Source organism: Urocitellus parryii, chromosome 15, assembly GCF_045843805.1.
Source record: "Urocitellus parryii isolate mUroPar1 chromosome 15, mUroPar1.hap1, whole genome shotgun sequence".
NCBI classification, from domain to species: Eukaryota; Metazoa; Chordata; class Mammalia; order Rodentia; family Sciuridae; genus Urocitellus; species Urocitellus parryii.
This window is the reverse complement of record NC_135545.1, coordinates 27,394,257-27,411,330: the sequence shown is the minus strand read 5'-3', so window position 1 is coordinate 27,411,330 and position 17,074 is coordinate 27,394,257. Positions and strand designations below refer to the sequence as shown.

The window sequence follows — 17,074 nt, the reverse complement described above, 5'->3', positions numbered from 1 at the left end:
AGGCAACCAGAAATCCAAGGAAAGCCTCTAAACCCAAAGAGTTCAAAACAATGAAAGAGCGAACAGCAGGCAGACAAAAGACTTTTGATAACAAAATGGTATCATTCACATCCTCAGAAACTCCAAAAATATATTGAAACCATATTTTTGGTTTTGGTTCCCGGAATTAAACCTAGAGGTGCTTCACCACTGAACTACATCCCCAACCCTTTTTATTTTTTGAGACAGGGTCTCACTGAGTTGCTGAAGTTGGCCTCAAATTTGTGATCCTCCTGCCTCAGCCTCCCACGTTGCTAGGATTACAGGCACAAGCCACTGGATTTTTTTTTTTTAAACTAGGGACATCTGGGGGTGGAAAACTTGGAAAGGAGGAACAAAATAGCAGAACTGCAAAATTCACAGGAGGGTTGGAAAGTTGAACAGAAAGTCAGAGGTGAAAAATAGGGAAGATAAGAAAACTAGAGATTCTGTCCAAGAGACCCAATGTCTAAATAACTGTGGAGTGCCTTAGAAAACAGAAGGGAGGGAAGTAAATAGGAGTTCAAGATGTCTCAGTTACTGAAGAAGGTGTCACAGGATCAAATGCACCCATATCCTCAAGTACCCAGTATAATAAATGAAAACCTGATTTCCACAACATTTCAGAACACTGGGAACAAAGAGAAGATCATAAAAGTTTTAAGAGAGGGAAGAAAAGTCACAGACAGCTTTAGACTTCTGCCAACAGCCCTGGGAGGGATGAAGCCATACTTTCAAATTCTGAAGGAAAATGTTTTCCAACCCAGAATTCTATATCCAGCTAAACTATCCTTGAGCCCAGATGAAGAACACATTTTCAGATGTTTATAGCCTGTGCACTGTTCTCCAAGAGGCTACTAGGGGACATGCACCAGTGAAAGGAGAGTGTTTATCAAGAAAGAGGGAAACACAGGACACAGAGAAAAAGAGCCGCAACATGGATGGATGAAGGAGGCCCCCTGGCGAAGGTGGAGAGGGGACAGGATGATGCTGGCACACCAAGCACAGCTGGTCAGAAGCTATAGGACAGACACCTCTGGCAAGATGAATGTGCTCAAATACCTGATGCAGATGAGAACTTGCAGGGCTTAAAACACTGGCAGAGTTTGGGATGAATTAGTAAACTGCATGAAAAACAAAAACAAACACAAACTCCAAGAAAAACAAAAAAACCTGTTCAGAAAAAAAAAAAATCAGGCTGGGGGTGTGGCACAGTGGTAAATCATGTGCTTTGTAAGCATCAAGCCTCAGGTTCACTCACCACTGCCAAAAATAAAGAAAATAATTTTATCATATAGTTTATTTGACAAAAATGATATTCACACAGCATGACAATGTCAACACTGGATTTTGTACTAAACAAAATTCAGAATAACTGTTGGGAGGCTGGGATAAGGAGGAGTTTAGAGGTGGTGGGAAGTCAACATGTAATTTCCAGAACTAAAAATCAAAAGGTGCAATAAAGGTATGTTATTTAGAAACATGGAGGTCAACACTCCCCCCTCCACACACACACACACACACACACACACACACACACACACACACACAAACACACCGTCCAAACAAAAATCCCACCAAAAGATGAAAGTGGCTGTCTCAAGAGGAGAGTGTGCGGAAAGGGCCTGGGGGTTGGGGGGAAGCTTTTAGAACCATTTGGCTTTAAATTTAGGGCAAAACTGAAAACTCACCCTGCTTTTCACTCTCTTGGTTGGGCCCAGCCCAACTCCAGGCCCACCTCTACCTGCTTGTGTCTCCAACACACGGGCTCTGGCAGGCTTTGTCCAGTGTCACCTTTCATCTCTGCCCATCTCCGGGGAGAGATAGCTTGAGTATGTAAACTTGGTCTGTGACAGCACATTTTTCTTGGGAAAAAAATTTTTTTTTCCTTCTTCTTGTAGTACTGAGGATTGAACCCAAGGGCACTCTAAACCACATTTCCAGACCTTTCTGAGACGGGATCTTGATAAATTGTTGAGGCTGGCCTCTAACTTGCAACCCTCAGGAGCCTCAGTGTCCCAAGTAGCTAGGATTACAGGTGTTTGCCACCATTCTGGTGGTACTGGGCATTGAACCCCAGGGGGGCTTTACCACTGAATTGTATCCCCATCCCTTTTTTTTTAATCTTTGGAGACAGGGTCTTGCTAAGTTACTAAGGCTGTCTTCAAACTTGTGATTCTCCTGCTTCTGCCTCCTGAATCTTTGGGATTACAGGTGTGAGTCACTATGCCAGGCTTGAAATAAGTTTTGAAAAATAAAGACTCATGGTATTATGCACCTTAAGACTGCTTTGAGTATGCTCATGCAAAGCCATATGCATGAAGCTACTCACTGAGTGATATAAGTGCAAAATGGTTTGCAACCTAAATTGACCGATAACTCTTTAAAAAAGCTGACATGTAAACAGTCCAATTTATACTTTCAATAAGCCTCTCCCTTTGTTTCAGTGTTGACTTTAAACATGAAAAGCTTTCTCTCTATTCGTGTATGTAGGCTTTGGATGGATCCTATTGAGCAAAATTTTAATTCCACATCTTCAAAACAGGAGTCGGTTACTTGCCTTAAACACACACACACACACACACACACACACACAAGCAAGATGCAGGGGCAAGTGCTTGTAATCCCAGGGACCCAGCGCAGGGGGATTGCAAGTTAGAGGTCAGCGTCAGCAATCTGACAGGGCCCTGCTTCAAAAATTCAAAGATGAATGAAAGGCAGCAGTGGCCTGGGGAGGCAGCTCAGTAGCAGAGCACTCGAGTGCAAGCCCTGGGTTCAGTCCCCGGAACAATAAATAATACATAAAAGGAAAACTAAAAGGAGCTGAGGATGTAGCTCAGGGGTAGAATGCTTGCCTCACACGTGCAGGCTCCTGACTTCAATCCCGGTACCACAAAACAAACAAACAAAAAGCCACACACATACAATTAGTCAACTTACAATAAAAATATTTTGAATCAAATTTCCAACCCCCCCTGCCCACTTTTGCTTCATCCCAAATGGATTATTTCAGATTGCTAGTTTATTTAGACTTTTAAATGGTTTTCCTAAACAAGAAAGAAATATTAAGTGTTTTATGTAAAAAGGTGAAATGTTCCCAACTTACAAGTCAAAAGAAGCCTGGCACAGTGGCCATGCCTATAATCCCCGTTACTTGGGAAACTGAGGCAGGAGGAGCACAAGTGCAAGGTCAGCCCCGGCAATGTAGCAAGACCCTGTCTCAAAATAAAAAATAAAAAGGGCTGGGGATGTAGCTCAGTGGTACGGAACCCCCGAGTTCCATTCCCAATATTGCAAAAAAGAAAAAAAAAAGTCAAAGAAGTTGCATTCCTAAGCTAAAGTGGTAACTCTAGAACATTTCATAATAGACTTCTAAATGCCAATTACAGCAGAAATTCTATAATCACACGAGAACCTAACAAAGTTATTCCAAGGAAAACATCTTTAAAAAATACTGCTGTGCTAAGGCTTGGAGAGATGGCTGTCTGGCTTCCCCACAGCTAGCTTTCATCCTCTTAACAACTTTTTCCATCAGATTTCCCCAACAAAACCGGAGGCCTTCTCTACCCTAAGCAACTCACCTTCCCCCCAGGGCCCCAGCTCGCTCTACTCACCATGTGGTCCCTTCCACTTAAAGTCAGATAACTCTGTTTTAGGCGTTTTAAAGGTTGCTGCTGCAGTTACCAGAGGGTCTTAAAAAAGATTGAGTTTTTAATGGGTGGGTGATGGAAAGCAGTCAAAGTAATGGATATTTTTTCATCAGTTTTGCCAAGGGCAAAGTTTTCTAAAAAGTGGAAATATAGAAAAACAGGGCACTGTCTCAGATGAGCACATTGCAACACTGAACTTCTAGCAAATAAAATTAAAAGAGGAAACACTTCTGAAAAAACTCATGATGTTCACCCAAAAGAATGTAAAACTAGGGGGAATTTTTTTCTTAGTAAACTTGATTCAGAAGAAAATTCCATCATATGGCAATGTTTTATAAAATCCCAATCTAAGGTGGGATTAGACAACTAAGGTGACCGACAACTACTGGCCATTTCACAGAAGTTCATTAGTTTATTCATCTTGGGGATCTGACATGTAAATTTCCCAAAGCAACCTGCAAGCAAAGTCATCATAACAGAAAGGGAACAGATGGGTGGTGTACTGACATCGGAAGACCTCTTTCTATGTCTGGATTTGCAGATTACTACTTCATGACAGAGGGGAAAATGCACCCTCACCCCAAAAACTTATATGTGCGCACGCGCGCGCGCGCGCGCGCGCGCGCACACACACACACACACACACACACACACACAAAGGATACATTGCAAAATATAAAAATGCCTGACTCTGGGGCCTTAAGTAGAATTGGGAAGTTTAAGGCAACTGAATTCTTTTTAGACATTTATCTATTATTTACATTTCTTCACAATGGATCATAGACTCACTAGATCTAACCAGATGGACAAAACTGTCCCTGTCACCTACTATGCAAGGAACTTCTGGGATGTTACTGAAAAGGAGCGAATGATTTCCGGGATTCTGGGAGCACTTCCAGTTTGATGTTCGAGAGAGAGGAAAACTAGACCTGGAGTGGGCAGTTAGTTCTCTGTGTGCTACTGAGCGACTTCCTCCTAAGTGGACAACCTGGAGGCTCACCTTTCAGTATTCCACCACTCTGAGGGGTCCCAGGCAGAGGACTACTGATTCTTCTCCCTTTGGTATTCTGAAAACCTGCTTTCAGTGGTTAAGTCTTGTTCTTAACCCCGCTTCTCTTGTTGCAAAGAACCGTCTCCACTATGCTATGCAGTCTGGGCAGCTTGTTGCTCCAACAACCCAAGGTTGAAGTGATCAGTTTCCTGGTGCAGCAGGCACAGAGCCTCGCATGAAAGCAAGGATAAACTGGGCTGCTGGGCTGGGTCATGGCTCAGTGGCTGAGCGCTTGCCTAGCGTTGTGTGAGGCACTGGGTTCGATCCTCAGCACCGCATATAAATAAATAAAGGTCCACTGACAACTAAACATATATATGTGGGTTGGCATTTTCAAATAACCAAATTCTGTGGGGTCAGCATCTATGGCTGTGAGGAGACCAAAGTGGTTTCGGTCTAGGACAAGGCAGCAGGAAAACAGCATTCTGAAGTAGCTCTTCACTTCATGAGGATGAAAACCAGGCTTGAGATCTTTAGGGGACCCACAGAAATACTATATACACAAGAAAACCTCTACTTCTGAAAGGGCTGAATTACAAAAAAAAAAAAAAAGAAAAAAGCCATTTGGGTTTTATATAAAGGCTCATACGAGAGGTTCTGAAGATAAATGAAAGCACAAAGCCTTTATTAAATTGCAGGTTATGAATAATAAACCCAATGGTAGGCATGGGGGTGGGGGTCAGATGTGCATAGAAATGCAATTTATAAAAATTTCAAGGCAAACAATTGACATCTTTGAAGACACTGTAGTTAGCTTATACAAAAAAGCTTCCAGGTGTGCAATTCATTCATAGTTTTCAGAACTGGTGCCCAGTGATATGACCTCAGGAAATGTCGAGATTTCATAAATCATTTGTATCAAATCTCTCTCTCTGGTAAACTCCTTAGTGCCTCTGCAGCGGTAACTGGACAAGACTGGAAAGGTTTCGAGATGATTCAAACCTCCAGCACCTCACAGGAATCCGAATTTCTTAACACAGAAGGCAATGCTAATCAAGGAAGGAAATAAATAAAAGGTTATTAAAAACACTGACTTCACCAAACTTTCTATATACACTTATCTATTGTATGTAGCACTAAAAAAATGTTTATGCCAATAGCCCTTCTCACTTTATGTCCAGAAACTACAGCAGCTACCTCACTTTTCACCTTTAATGCGTAGGTTTAAGATAGTGCTGTTTGCTAGTCCGTAAGGTATGAACATCTGTACAACAGCAGGCCTTCAAAAGAAAAATTAGCTTCTGCAAATTTCACTATATAAAAATCAGGATCTCCAAATTAAGTTTAGGGATAAACAATATTATGATAAACTATAATTACACATAAAAGGTACCAATGAAATGACCTATGGAACAACTATGAATAGCACGGATCCCAAATTGAAAGGTGAAGATGAATTTAAACTCAAAGAATGTGGCTGACAAGCCGTCATCCTGCTCTCCTTCAAAGAGATGGGTGACTAAACTCTGGGAAGCAAGTACCCTTCACCAGTACTGGCTTTAGAGACTGCTTCCTCAAGTCCTCCTGGACCTCACCGCCGGTCCCAACACTCAGGTCAAGACCAGCTTGGTTTGCTCCATCACCTCTCAGTGGTACTATTTGTGTTTTGTTTCCATACCATCTTGAAGATAAAACAAAGTCGCTAAGGAAAAAAAAAAAAAATCCTCCAGACTGTGTCCTTGGCAGAGACCGTCCCCATTATCAAACTTCACAGAAGTCTAGGCAGGGAAAGGCAGTTAAGGGTCCCCAAACTCCAAAGGTTCAAGTTAAAATGTATAAATAAACATGACGTGCAGATACCAATACAAACTTCCACCAAGACACCCAGCTGAGTGAATATCTGATGTCCACGTTATCGTCTGTTCTTACTGATATGGTCAACATGTCTGCTCAGGAAACCCCGGAGACGCCTCCAACTTAAAATAACTAAAGCGGATGCACTATCTCCATCTGTCTGCTTCCACCTCTTTCTCTCAGGCTAGCAGACCATGGGTTAGGTTAAACACGAAGTAGAAAATGTCAAGACCAAGCACACATTTAAATACAACAGCAATCCCCTCACCCCCAGGATACAGTAAAACAGTGTTAACTAGTATTTGTTAACAAGACTGTCCTTCAATATTTAATCCCGAATACTATAGCTCGGCAGGCTTCTAAAGCAATTTTTCCTGGCTAATAATTTTGTCAACCATTTGTACACATATTTAGCTCAATTATTTTTTGATCCACGCTAAACAAAAAACCAAGTTGCTTAATGTGAGGGGTCAAGACAGCCCATGAGAGGGTCAAGAAAAAAAGCATTGGGGTATGTCAAGTTCTCAAGCCAGGCGAAAAAATTCCACAGTGAAATCTGGCTTTTTTCTGAACTATGCGAAGGATCAAGGAGCATATTAAATGTGCTCTTTACCATTTAATCCACCCTTAAATGTTTTGACAAAATAGCAGGCAGCTAGTCTCGTGGTTTAGAAAAGGCAAGATGAAAACTTCCAAGGAACTGCATACACAAATCTTTGATCCCAATTTAATAGTACATTAAACATTTCACTAGATGAACTATACCACTGATGAAAATTACTATAAAGAGTAACTATTAAACATAACTTTCCTACTCAATTAAGTTTAATAGAGCCTTTTATAGAATCCTCACAAAATACTGTCTGTAGATGTTGCTCTCTACCTATTGAAACAGTTTCATTAGCCAGGAGACTAAGAACAGATGGATAAGAATAAATCCATCTGATCATTAACATTTCAATATCCATCACAGCAGAACTGGGACTTTCTTCTTTAACAGTTTACCATTTAATCTTTGAAAAATTAATTGTGAAGCAGCAATTCCCTTGAAACAGTCTTAAAGTGACTTAAACATGAAATCAACAACATGCTAGAATTAAAGGAATCCATCAGTTTTGACCTGGAGATCAATATTAAAGTAATCCTGAGCCAATATAGTCATGAGCAATACAAATACCAGCAAAACTTACCATTAGACCCTGTAACGGGCATTTCTAGAGTTGCTACAGAACAAACTGGTAACACATCTCCTGTCCTTGGGGAAGTCCATTCAATGAAAACCAGCCACAGCCACAGTTCCTGTGCTTCACTCTCTCATACTGTCCTCTGACATGCCTATTATCTTTGAAAACCCCAAACACCAGTCCACAGGTTTAGGCAAACACAATTCACACTTACCCCTACACGGGGGAGGAAATGCCAAGAAAACACATGGTGCTACAAGACTCCAGAGCCCATGTTCTGCCCTGTGGAGACATTACCCAGGAATGAGAGGAGCCAAATCAAATACCCTCAGATGAGGCTCAAAATACAAGTAAAGGTAAACATACTCAAAATAGGACAAAAACGGAGCAGGATCACCTGAAGACCAGAGGCCCCACGTGTAAAGACCGCAGATTCTACAGGTGGAAGCCAGACTCAGCACAAGGGCAACACTGCCAACCAGAGCAAAGACCAGGCACCACCACAGACTGAGAGCTGGAGGGGAAGTGCATTACCTTCAGCATCAGAAACTCAGGTTTTGAACTGACACCCCTCAGACCCATCAGCGCCTCTACAGACCAGTCTTTACACGTCTCTTAGGACTGAGTACACATTCGTGACCTCCAGAGAAACCTTGAGGTAGAATTTGTGAAGTCCGCTTCTACAAGTACTAGGCAAAGGAGGGTTATGATGCATGGATATGGATGGACTGTAATAGTTACATGACACATTTCTGATAATATCACAAGATCTTTGTCGAAAAGCGTTAAAACTCAAAAGAAATAAGACAGGAGTCAAATACAGAGATGAAATGTACAAAACAAATGAGCAGGCAAACTAAAAGTTCTTGAAAGTATTTTACTTCAGATTGAAAAATGAACAGTTTCCACACTGCTCATTCAAGATACACAGTATTCACGAATACAATGCTGGTCATTTGAGGAAATGTATACACACCTCAATTTCTCCTTCATGCTTTTTTCTTTTAGAAAGATACTGTTTACCAAAAAGAAACTTCAGCAGTACAGGAAAAACTATTTTCCCAATAAATTTACGAAAACCTAAGATTCCCAATGGAATCAAGATTATCTTCCCGCTACCACCACCTTAATATAATCACATGCTTATTGGAACACTAATAGTCGCACCCTACAAGTACATTTACTTTCAACAATGAGGGTGATTCTTAAAAAAAAAAAAAAAAAAAAAAAAAGACTTCAGTGTGGTAAATGTAACAAGGATCTCTGCAAGTATTAAGTGTCTGAAATAGGCAGCTAATACTGGATTTAATATTATTTTATAAATAATTGTTCCCTTAGCGGTAAACATAAGTCTACACATTCACAATAGTCCTACAAAATAAATACTGTGATTATGCACAATATGTTATGACAAACTAGTTTCAAAAAACAAAAGCTCGACATCTTGATAAAAATTCAGATCAGAATAAAATGTGATTCTAAAATTTAAAACATTGTCAAAATAACATCACATTTAAAATCTTCCACAGTTTACACAAGTACTATGAGTTTCCAGTTTTGGAACATATTTTTCCTTTGTGAATTAAAATACGAACATATTGAAAATTGTTAATTTCAGTGATGACATCAGTTTTGGTCTTACTTTAGCATTATTTTTTCTTTATAAAAAGTTGCACTAAGTGTCCATTAATGGTCTGATTGGTCTTCAATATTTCATAAATGTATATAAAAGAAATTCCTAAAAGCCAATAGTACTTTATATGTATATATATATATAAAAGAATCTCTTCTCTGAAATGGCCGTATTTAATAGAGCCACGCACACTGATGCTAACAGAAGAGCTTTCGCCTTGGAAGAAAACATTTTCAGAAATGTCACTTACATTCTATTATATTAATATCCCCAACTGAGTTCCAAACCCAACAGGTGATGAATAACAGAATTATACATCTCATTTGCACTCAAAAGCTGACCACAACCAAAATTTACAGTATGATTTAAAACAAGCCAATGTTTAAAAAAGTTTTAATTAAAGATAACAATTCCATGAAAGGAGAGGATAAAGAATGGGATGACAAGAAGTATTTGGTCTTAATAAGGCAATACAAAATAGATCCATTATCAAAGACCATTTAATTTTTAAAGATCGACAATACCAAAAGCATAAAGTGGAGTATAAGAAAATAGTTTTTTATAAGTATGATTTAATTAAAGCTGTTTACAGTTATTCTCTCCCACAGTAGTTAAGCATGAGTTTAAAAGAATAAGAGATGAGGAACGCAAGCACACGGAGCACACAGGGTCAGAGGGCCAGCATGCAAAGTCTGTGGAGCTCGAGGTTCGATGCGACAGGAGCGAGGCAGACGAGCGGCCCTGTTTCCTACTAGGAAGAAGTGGGGAGGGCAGGGGAGGAAAGAGAGAGAGATAGAAAGACTGCAAAGGAAACAAACACAAAGTCATGTAATTGCCAATTGCCCAAAATGACAGCACTATAGAAAACAGTTGCAATTCTCAGAGATGACTAGAGATTTTTCAGTGTTTACACAAAAGTACATAGTACATTTTTTTTCTTTTTTCTTTTTTTTACAAAATAAAATAAACATCATTTGCCACCATAAACCTTTTCTTTAGAGAGGAAAAAATTTCGCAGCAGGTCACAAGGGTTCTATTAAGTCATTTTCAATGCTGAGGAAAACAAACTGAGTAATAGAACTAATCACTTCCCTATATATGGATGTCAAGATGACAATTCAGATTATTCTTCAAACTAATCCTGAGAAGAAATCTGTTTACAATTCAAACAGTAATGTTATGTAAAAAGTATTAACAAATCCACTATTACAAATATCAATTTCCTATATGGTCTTCTATATATACACACACAATAAAATGGTAAATATATGCAAAAATATTAAAAAAAAAAACATGCACAGATCACTTTCCCCTTTGGAATCTGGACTTCCTATAAGATACTTTGTTTGCCTTCCCACCCATCCTCTGACATTGTTTTCTGTTTCTATCACCCTACCCACACTGAATACTATTCCCTATAACTCTGCATAAAGCCAATGAGAAATATATTTATTTTACATTCAAGCTTTAAATCTTAAAATGACCCTGTTGTAGCATATGACTTATCAAATAAGCAGCCTTTTTTTTTTCCCCTTTTTTTGCTTGCTTTTGTTTTTGCAGTTGTCAGTCTTCATGATCCATTCCGTGGCGAGCTGGGAAAAAACGCAGTTGCTAAATCAATGTCTGAACAGTGTGAGGCTCCTGAGTCTCCCAGGAGTCCCTATGCAACTGTCCTGAGCATGAGATCATTGCACACAGAAGACAGTCCATCGCACAGCGCCGACTATCTACAAAGGTCTGAGACGGGCGCGTCCCTCTTGTGTTTCCTCTTTTTGCCATGGTAATACTGATTATTGGATTTGCCTTGATGCTGTTTGTTTGTCATCAAGGAACCATGGCTTGTTTGAGTTGTACCTTGGAAGCCTTTGCTGGAAGAACGGAAGAGCCTTGCTGATCCATGCTGCAGAAAAAGAAAGCGGTCAAAGAGACATCAGTGTTGTGGGTCAGCAAACCTGCATCCTGAGGGTGCCCTCCGCACTAGAAACTGGTTGACTAGGGTGACCATGCTGACCACTGACTTAGCTAGCAGGCAGAAGGAGAGGGCTGACCACAGGGGCTAACTCCTTTGAGCTCTAAAACTCTTACATTATTTTTAAAATGGAAATACTGAAATGCTAGGCCACTATCTCGTCTTCCCGACAGTGTTTTCTCAAGGAACCTGCCAGGTCACATGCCACACTCTAGGGGGTAGTACTGGAAGGTGGCCCTGGACAGGCACAACTGCACAGGCCGACTGGGGACATCAGCATGGCAGCCACTCCCTTCCTGCTCTCCTTACCTGTGACTTTCTCTATCAGCCCTGTCACCTTACTGCTGTTGACTCAATGAGCTTGGGTTTGGTGCGTGTGGTTCAGGCTGTGGCGTTAAGTGGATTTAGCAGGTCTAATCAGACAGGAGGTGACTGACAAGCCAGTGATCTCTGCTACCAAGAGGCCTATCCCCTGGGTTCCAGCTGTACTGAGAGAGGGTAAGAGGGCCTTGGACCAGAGCCCAATACCAATGGCTTGCATTCTCCCTCACTCAGACTCATTACTCATGGTTAATAATAATTATAGGCAACCAAAAACTTACAGCATCTCGGTGGCCTATTTCAGTCAGCTGACCCTTATGCCTCACAGCTGCTTGATGTGGGTGCCGAACATTATCAAAGGCTACGTCACCCCCAGGTATGCACACCACTGCCATGGAGCCACACCAAAACTGTTTGGGTGTAGTTTAATTTCAAGTACAACTAAAACCTTTCTGTAACTTGATCCTCTGTGTGTGTATGTGTGTGTGTGTGTGTGTGTGTATGTGCGTTTTGGGGGGCGGTTGTGGGTGGAGTAGGGAGTGGAACCCAGGGCTTCAAGAATGCTTAAGCACATACTTTACCACTGAGCTACCTCCCCCAGCCTTGATGCAATTTTTTTTTTATGCTGAAACTGTAATAAGGTGGGTTGGCTAGAAATGTCTTAGGGACCAGTTACTAGGTTCCCACCAAGATGGATGCTACAATATCTCATAAATGGACTCAGAATGAACCATTACTAGAAATACCACCATGCTTTGGAATCTCTTAGAACAAAACAGGTTTTCTCTTTAACCCAGAGTTTCAAACCCAGGATAACCATTATTCACACAAAAGAAATTCTAACTATTTGGACACGAACAATTGAAAACACAAATTCCACACACCTGGGATTTGTTGGTACTGTTGGATGTGTTAGTGGTTTGGGTGCTCTGCATTTTCCCAACTGCCTGAGAGGACTCCAAGGTCACATCTTGTGACCCTACTCGGTTCCCAGTAGATGGCCGGCAAAGCAGCTGTTTCGGGGTTTTGCATGGTGTCGCATCAGAATCCTAACACAAGCCACACAGGTTATAATGTGATGAAATAGTAATTTACGTATTCAATATTCAGAAATGAGAACAATTTCAGCTGAGTACTCATCAGAATAAACTGAAACATTCGGGAGTTAAGGAGGTACAATGAGGAACTTGTAAGTTTTGTAAAAAGTTTTGTAAAATGAAGTGATTAAGTTTTCCTCCTGATATTTTAAAGAGACTCAGTTTACCACAGGGCTTCCTTCATCGTCAAGTTCACTGCTCACATCAGATTTGTTAACAGTCTGTGAAGGAGCTCACAGAGGTCACGATCTGAGTGGGTTTTTACCTACAGAAAATGTGTCATGGTACCCTGGAAAGAGCATGGTAAGGAGCAAGGGACCTAGGTCCCAGTTCTGGTTCAATATCTTCAATTAAAAACAAGATGGTGAACTGAGAGTCCGTGAAGACAGATTCCTCCAACCCAATGTGCTGGGGGTGCAGCCCTACCACAGGAGCAGGCTCAGCCCCGTCTGATCTGGACTGACTGGGTCTGGACTGTCTTGCCCTTCACCCTGGAACACTGCCCAGCATTTCAGTCACGGTGTCTCAGTCCCTAACGCTCCATCTCAAGGTGGTCTCTCTCCTGTCCTCAATCCCCTCATGCCCGTGTCTGAGGTGTCTAGCTCAGCATTCTGCCCTCCAGAGCACTGCTCTGGGATCTAGCAAGGCACAGAGATTCTGCACACAAACAGGTAGGTCTCCATGAAGACATGTGGTCATCGGTCACAACATAAAATTAACGTCCCCTACGTTTTTACATTTCTTTTTTTCCACACTCCTAATAATATCAAAATTCAAATAATAGGTAAGTCCATTTTAAATGTGAAGTAAATTTAAATTCACCTTGATAAAGAAAATTAACTTTGATGTAATTGACACTTAAAAGTCAATCAGGACAGAGATAAAATATTAGAGCCTGGGAAAGAGGAATTAGGAGGAACTACCAATAGTACAGAGGTTCTTTCTGGGGTGAAGAAAATATTCTTCAACTGGAGACTGGTGATGGCTGTATAACATTGTGAATATATTTAAAAACGTTGAATTTATCCATTTAATTTTAAATGGTAAAATTTAAGAAGTGTAAATCATATCTCCTCCTTTAAAAACCCAATCAGGAAGCTCAAAAACATTATTCTACATGAAAGAAGCCTTACAAAAAAGAGTGTATGTTGCATGATTTCATTTATATGAAATTATGGAACAAGCAAAACTAATTTATGGTATTAGAAAAACCATAGTAGTGGTTCTCTCTGAGGGTAGGACTGCGGGCTGATTAGCAAGTGTCTCCCTGGGGTGGTGGCAACATTTTATACCTTGTTAGTATTTAGGGTTACAAATGTGAATGCATTTGATAAAAATTCAGTGCAATTAGGATTCCCTTTATGTCAATTTTATAGCAAAAGAAAAAACTACAACAAATATTTAAGTCTAGTTAATAAATATACATTACAGAAGTTTGAAAGAAGTATACAGAGGCCTGTAATCTGCTTTCAGATAGATCAAAGAATAAGACCAATTAGTGGATAGCAGGATGGATGGATGTAGGTCTATGATTACAAGTCAGATGTTAATGGTGGAATCTGCCGGGTGTGGTGGCGCACACCTGTAATCCCAGTGGCTTGGGAGGCTGAGGCAGGAGGATTGCGAGTTCAAAGCCAGCCTCAGCAAAAGTGAGGTGCTAATAAACTCAATGAGATCCTGTCTCTAAATAATATAAAAAATAGGGCTGGGATGTGGCTCAGTGGTCTAGTGCCCTTGAGTTCAATAATCCACAATGCTTGCTCCCCAAATGTTAATGGTAGAATCTAGTGGTGGATACAGAGACTTCACTAAAATTCTCTATTGTTCTATGTATAAAAAAGGTTGAGAAAAAGGTTAAGTGTGAAAGTTGCTAAAATTTCCCAGTAACAGAAAAGGAAGCAGCCTTAGCCCTCTGGTCAGCAGGAACCCGATGTCAGAGAACATGTAAGCACTGAAGTTTCCAAGGGCCAAATCTTTTATACTTACAACGTCACTAGAGCTGGACTGCGTGGCAGAAGAGGAGGACACTGGACCTGATGAAGAGTTTGAAGAGTGTTTACTAAGAGATTCCGAAGTTTTACTTCTACATTTTCCAAGGGCTTCATTTTCTTCAGACAGATTATTATTACATTTATCTAACTGCTGAGTATCTACTATCAAGGTAACACCATTTCCTGAAAGAGTGGCAAAAGATTGGAAAACGTTTCTTCCCATTAAAAACACACAACACAGAAAAACCTCTAAGACTCAGTCAATCAATCAATGAAAACATTCTTACCATTACAGGAAGGCTCAGGCCTGTTCTGCAAGCCCCACTGTTTTGATATCCAATCTCTGTATGTGGCGACTTCATCCGTTACTCTAATTATTCTACCTAATATGCTGCATGTGTTTGAAAAAAAGAAGGGGGGTACATTAATTTGAAAATAAGAAGTCACAACCAATTTTGACACAATGGGCTGATCTGAGTTAAACTTTTACCTCTCTGTTTCGTTGTTAGGATAGTACTTTGCTATTGGCGATACAGCATGACTCAAAACAACGTAGGCATAATCAAAGGCCTGTTTCACTTGCATGGCCCCATACGAACTCCTTCCAACATCATTACCTTTAAAAGAAATGTATATGAGAAGTAGTAAGCTTGACTACTGCTTCATGTGCATCAATGTCGACACGCCTACTTTTGGGAGGGCAAGGGCAAGAGTTATCCAGCTACACAACTCCACCCAGAAACCGAGTTGTCAGTTGCTCCCATAGTTCCCCAATCTCTGAACACGGAGTCTGTCCTTTATCATGATGTATAAAGTGTCCAAGAAGGACTCTCCTCTCACACCTGCAAAGAGTAATGCAAGCAAAAGAAAAAGCTGCCTATTCTCCCCTAGGAGTGAAACCAAGCTAAAACAGAAATACTTGTGGGTTTGGGGGTTTTACTAACTATGCACATATTTCTCATGCTAAATTGTGAGGTCCTAAAAAGGAAGATCTGTCTTACTGGGGGAAAAAAAAAACCAAAAAAACGTTTTTTGTTTTTTGTTTTTTTGGTAAAAGGGAAGGAAACCAGGGGTGTTTAACCACTGAGCCACATCTCCAGCCCTTTTTATTTTTCATTTTGAAACAGGGTCTCACTAAGGTCCTAGGGCCTCAATAAATTGCTGAGGCTGGCTTTGAATTTGCTATCCTCCTGCCTCAGCCTCCAGAGTCGCTGGTATTATAGGCATGCGCCACCATGCCCAGCTTACTTTGTGAGGAGAAGGGTCCCATTCCGTATTTCCTCAATAAACAAACACATAGAACTATTAATGTTCATAGAACACCTCAATAAACCATAAAAGGGCTCTTAGGCAATTATAGTAGCTCTTCATTCCTTTTCCTGACTCATATATTCAAAGTTGCAAATTCAAGCAAATGACTAAAAGCACTTCCACTAAAATCCAATAATGCAGAATCTAAATATTTTACAATTGCATCAGGAAAAGATATTGCCTAGAAAAAATAAGATAAAAGCAAACAAATATAACCAATTATTTTTTGTTCACTTTTAAGCCAACGCAAAACTGGAAAAAGCATAGGGGATTACGCAAAACTGAAGAGAAAAAGCAGTAGTCCAAAAGACAGTCTCCCTGAACCATGAGTCTGGAGGTGTACTACCACCAAGCTCATGTCCTTACTGTCCTGGCCGACAGCTGCTGCAGTCACCAGCAGGAAGAACCAGGAAAAGGAAACATGGCTGCCAAACCAGAGCTGCACACCCCTACCGACAGGGAACCCCTACAGGCCCTGGGTTTCAAGGGTCAAAAGGATTCCATCCCCAGTCATCTGAAGTCTGCAAGGTGCTTCACTAGGGGGTGTTCTATTTCAGTACGTTTGCTGATAAAATATTTTGGAGAAAAAAATGACAACAGACGTCATCCTGCATTTGGCATCCACAGAAAGGCTAAAAGCACACAATGCCTGACAACGCCCTCTCTCTGAACACCCACAAATTTACCTAATTTCAATACCTGGTTGTAAAGGGTCTTCAATATAAAGCATTGATGGCCGGTAGCCATCCAGCATATTTTTCTGTACTTCATCTTTGGCCACATATGAACCACCATCCTTTATCCGGATGCCAGTCTTTAAATAATTGAAGTGTCGTCCATATAATTCAAAAAATTCTATTAAGAGAACACCATAGTTTGTATTGGGGATGCAAGCATCTTCCCTAGGATGTAACTAAAAAAAGAAAAAAAAAAAAAAGGAAGAAATTATTTTGAATCTTCTCTCAATTATCAGGGAGGGGTTGACATCCTAATTTCTGTAAGCAGTATCATTATAATTTGGGTTTAACATAAAAGTCAACAAATACAGTAATAAA

The 17,074-nt window shown here is 40.5% G+C and overlaps 1 protein-coding gene across 2 annotated transcripts in view; it reads right to left on the bottom strand.

Moving 5' to 3' along the window:
• Positions 1 to 9,711: 9,711 nt before the first annotated feature.
• The window catches only part of Tent4b (terminal nucleotidyltransferase 4B), a 61,867-nt gene continuing 54,504 nt past the window's right edge, over positions 9,712 to 17,074 (bottom strand). The window contains exons 7-12 of one of the 2 annotated variants that reach the window (XM_026392285.2): positions 16,719 to 16,932; positions 15,199 to 15,325; positions 14,996 to 15,099; positions 14,704 to 14,891; positions 12,505 to 12,669; positions 9,712 to 11,230 (exon numbers count right to left, since the gene is read on the bottom strand). In XM_026392285.2, the coding sequence (XP_026248070.2) occupies positions 11,054 to 11,230; positions 12,505 to 12,669; positions 14,704 to 14,891; positions 14,996 to 15,099; positions 15,199 to 15,325; positions 16,719 to 16,932 (975 nt within the window). In that variant the 3' untranslated portion in view covers positions 9,712 to 11,053. The remainder of the gene's footprint in view (positions 11,231 to 12,504; positions 12,670 to 14,703; positions 14,892 to 14,995; positions 15,100 to 15,198; positions 15,326 to 16,718; positions 16,933 to 17,074) is intronic. The other variant, XM_026392286.2, reaches the window with a different exon arrangement.